The sequence below is a fragment of the Tripterygium wilfordii genome, chromosome 19 (genome assembly GCF_013401445.1).
Source record: "Tripterygium wilfordii isolate XIE 37 chromosome 19, ASM1340144v1, whole genome shotgun sequence".
Taxonomy (NCBI): domain Eukaryota; kingdom Viridiplantae; phylum Streptophyta; class Magnoliopsida; order Celastrales; family Celastraceae; genus Tripterygium; species Tripterygium wilfordii.
In genome coordinates this window covers 11,188,009-11,192,420 of record NC_052250.1, presented here as the reverse complement: position 1 = coordinate 11,192,420, position 4,412 = coordinate 11,188,009, and the positions used below count along the sequence as shown (strand labels likewise).

The window sequence follows — 4,412 nt, the reverse complement described above, 5'->3', positions numbered from 1 at the left end:
TATATATCACTAACATAGATGTAAATGAATATACAATTTTCTCAACACCATACACAATTCTCTTTCTCTGTTTTCTTTACATGGTATCGGAGCTTAGGCTTTCACCCTTCCTGTAAAACAACATCAACTGCAAATCATTATTCCACCTTGCCTCCGCACTCATGGCAAAGACCGACAACAATGACCCAGAAAAATCTGAGATAACCAAGATGCAAAACCATTGGCACGATGATCCAAGTGATCCTCTCTATCTTCACCACTCGGACCAACCTGGTCTTATCCTGGTGACCCAATCGCTGAATCAAGAGAACTATCCTCTTTGGAGTCATGCCATGCTCATGGCCCTTATTGCCAAGAACAAAGACGGTTTCATCGATGGAACCGTGACCAAACCTGTCACAGGATCCACGGCAGAGGTAAAGCAATGGACTCGTTGTGATCTTCTTGTCAAAGGATGGATCCTCAACACAGTAACCCCTGCAATCGGACAAAGCGTCATGTACAATGATAGTGCTCTTGCCGTCTGGAATGAACTAAAGGAACTACTCTCTACCACCAACAGTGTGTACCTTTTTCACATTGAGCAGGAAATCCATGATTGCTTGCAAGGCAACATGACCATTGGTGAATACTACACCAAGCTCAAAAGTCTCTGGGACAAACGAGATGCACTTTGTCCTCTACCACCTTGTAGTGGGGATATTGCCAAGACTCTACATCAATACCAACAGACACAACGTACCATCAAGTTCCTTATGGGACTCAATGAGGTTTATGCAGCAGCACGTGGTCAAATTCTTCTCATGGATCCACTACCTCCTGCTAACAAAGTGTTCTCTCTTGTCAATCAAGACGAAAAACAACGAGTCATCTCCTCACAAGGTCTGGGTAAAGCACCAGAGGCAGCAGCTTTCACCGCTAGAGAAAGGTTCAATCATACAGGGAAAGCTCCTTTGTCCCACCTCTCCACTATCCGTTGCCATCGTTGCCACCTTACTGGTCACTCCACTGAAAACTGTCGGGCACACTTAAAATGTGACTACTGCGGACACAAAGGTCACACAATCGATATTTGCCGCAAGCTTAAGAGGGCCAACTCTCACGGTGATAAGAGTAATCATTTGAACACAAACTCTCATTCTCGTTCAAAGGCTTATCATGTAAGTTTTCAACCAGACAATACTGATAGCACACCACCTTCCTACAACCTCACGGCAGATCAATATCATGATCTCCTTGCTCTTATTGATCAAAACAAAGTAGGAAACATGGCTAGTCAAGTGAATGCGGCAACTACAATGAGCAACGTTTCAGGTAACACAGTTTGTGCAAACTCTCTTATTCCACATAAGGAATGGATTTTTGATACAGGTGCTACAGATCACATGGTCTGCTCATCCACTCTTATGACCACCAAGACACCAATTCGTAATCGTCATGTATACCTGCCCAATCATGCCATTGCTCCCATAACACATATAGGCACCATACGGTTTTCTGATAATCTTGTGCTCTATAATGTTTTATGTGTTCCATCATTCCGATTAAACTTAATTTCAGTAGCCAAATTAGCCAAAACATCCCTATGTTCTGCAATTTTTTACTGATGTGTCTTGCATTGTTCAGGACCAACGATCGGGGGAGATGATTGGGATGGGAACTGAGCGCAATGGGCTTTATTACTTGGACGTTGCGAGGATATCTGGGTGTTATTCCGCCTCAACAATTACACCTTCCAACTCATCCCATTTATGGCACCAACGTTTAGGTCATTTATCTAACAAAAGCCTACGGGCCATATCTTTGTCTACCAAAAATATCCATTTTTGTTCAGTTGATGATTGTGCCATTTGTCCTCTTGCCAAACAAACTCGTAACTCTTTTCCATTGAGTTCTATTACTACGAAAGTTCCATTTGAATTAATTCATGTTGACATTTGGGGAGGATACCATATCCAATCACTCAATGGGGCAAAATACTTTCTTACAATTGTTGATGATTTTTCTCGTTGTACTTGGATTTATCTATTACATAGCAAATCCGATGCACGTGGATCTCTTCTTTCCTTCATAAACTATGTTGAAACACAGTTTTCTACTCGCGTCAAAGTCATTAGGAGTGACAATGGTCCTGAATTCTCCATGCATAATTTCTACTCTGAAAAAGGGATTATGCATCAAACCACTTGTGTTTCCACCCCACAACAGAATGGAGTAGCCGAACGCAAGCACCGTCACCTTCTAAATGTTGCCCGCTCCTTACTTTTTCAAGCCAACCTTCCTAAATTTTTTTGGGGAGATTCCATCCTTACCGCTGCTTATCTCATCAATCGTACTCCCACTCCTGTTCTTAAAGGTAAAACTCCATACGAAATTCTCTTTCACAAAACACCTTCTTATGCACATTTACGTGTGTTTGGTTGTTTGTGTTTTGCCTCCACCCACCATACTCGTCCTACTAAATTTGATGCCCGTTCTATCCGTTGCCTATTCCTTGGATACCCATATGGTACCAAGGGATACCGCGTTTACAATCTCGAAACTGGTCAAATATTCATCTCTCGGGACGTTGTTTTTCATGAACAATTATTTCCCTACACTACTTCCGCTGCCACTCTTTCCCCTCCCCCCAATTCCACGTTGTTTCCCACTCCAATGGTCTCTATTGACCCATTACCGACACCTGCACCGAGTGCCATGCCCATTCCTTCAGACACACCTAACATTCCACCAAACACATCATTCCATAGTGACACCACTACCACACTTGACCCCATTATGTCTCCGCCACACCCTACTCCCACCTCCACACCCGCACCTCGGCTACGCCGCACAACCCATGCTCCCAGTTATCTTCAACACTACCATGTGGAGGTTTCATTGCCCACTCGGGATCCACCGTCATCGCCTCCATCATTGGCTGGACATACAGGTACTTCTCACCCTTTATCTCATGTTATATCCTATGATAACTTGTCTCCTTCCCACAAGGCCTTTGCCACATCCATCTCAGCCATCAAAACACCCACCACCTTTTCCCAAGCTGTCAAGGACCCCCAATGGCGCCATGCTATGGACCAAGAGCTTCAGGCTCTCCAAGAAAATGGTACGTGGTCCCTCCAACCACTGCCACCGCACAAGAAACCTGTTGGCTGCAAATGGGTTTACAAAATCAAATTCAATCCTGATGGCACGGTTGAACGTTACAAGGCACGGTTGGTTGCCAAAGGTTACAGTCAGATTGAAGGTTTTGATTACAGGGAGACTTTTGCCCCAGTTGCCAAGCTTGTTACCGTCCGTCTCCTGCTTGCCGTGGCTGCCACCCAACATTGGCATCTTCGTCAGCTTGACGTCAATAACGCGTTTCTCCATGGCGATCTTGAGGAAGAAGTATATATGTCCCTACCTCAGGGTTTCGGACGAAAGGGGGAGACTCGTGTATGCAAGTTGCACAAATCTCTGTACGGGCTCAAACAAGCCTCTCGCCAATGGTTCATAAAATTGTCTACAGCACTCAAACTTGCTGGTTTTCATCAATCTAAGTCGGACTATTCACTCTTCATCCGAACCCGAGGTAGCATCTTCACTGCACTTCTTGTTTATGTTGATGATGTCATCCTCACAGGGAATAGTCTGCAAGACATTGAGGAAGTTACAAATGGTCTCATGAGACAATTTAAGTTGAAGGATCTCGGTGAGTTGAAATATTTCTTGGGTATAGAGATTGCACGTTCTAGCAAGGGGATTGCTATTTCACAACGTAAATATGCCCTTGAAATACTGGAGGATGCAGGCTACCTTGCTGCTAGGTCAGTCAACACTCCTATGGAACAAAATTTATCCCTCAACAAGACTGATGGAGAGTGCATCAGTGATCCTTTTTCTTATCGAAGACTTGTTGGAAGGTTGATATACTTGACACTTACTCGCCCAGACTTAGTGTATGTTGTCCATATTCTTAGCCAATACATGGATAAGCCCCGTACTCCACATCTGGAAGCAGCTTACCGAGTATTGCGGTACATCAAGCAAGCCCCCGGACAAGGTATTTTATTCTCTGCCACTAGTCCGATACAGCTGAATGCTTTTTGCGATGCGGATTGGGCTAGATGTCGAGACACACGTCGTTCCACCACAGGATATTGCATGTTCCTCGGACAATCACTGATCTCTTGGAAAACTAAGAAACAAAACACAGTGTCCCGCTCAAGCGCAGAAGCAGAGTATCGTTCCATGGCTTCGGCATGTTGTGAAATAACTTGGTTAAAGTACATTCTATGTGATCTTGGAATCAAGCATCCACAACCAGCTAGGTTGTATTGTGACAATCAAGCAGCATTACATATAGCGTCAAATCCAGTATTTCACGAACGAACGAAACACATAGAGATTGACTGTCATCTTGTAAGAGA

The 4,412-nt window shown here is 44.2% G+C and overlaps 1 protein-coding gene across 1 annotated transcript; it reads left to right on the top strand.

The window, feature by feature from the left end:
- LOC119985729 lies at nt 1-1,738 on the top strand. Its single transcript, XM_038830095.1, has 2 exons — nt 1-1,314; nt 1,627-1,738. The coding sequence occupies exons 1-2, from the start codon at nt 162-164 to the stop codon at nt 1,662-1,664; spliced, it is 1,191 nt and encodes a 396-aa protein (XP_038686023.1). The 5' UTR covers nt 1-161; the 3' UTR covers nt 1,665-1,738.
- The last annotated feature ends 2,674 nt before the right edge of the window (nt 1,739-4,412 follow it).

What these genes read in the sequence shown, in the direction of transcription:
- LOC119985729 (XM_038830095.1), top strand. Translation starts at nt 162, where the DNA reads ATGGCAAAGACCGACAACAATGACCCAGAAAAATCTGAGATAACCAAG. An exon ending in TACAATGAGCAACGTTTCAG is followed by an intron (nt 1,315 to 1,626) that starts GTAACACAGTTT and finishes TGCATTGTTCAG; the next exon opens with GACCAACGATCGGGGGAGAT.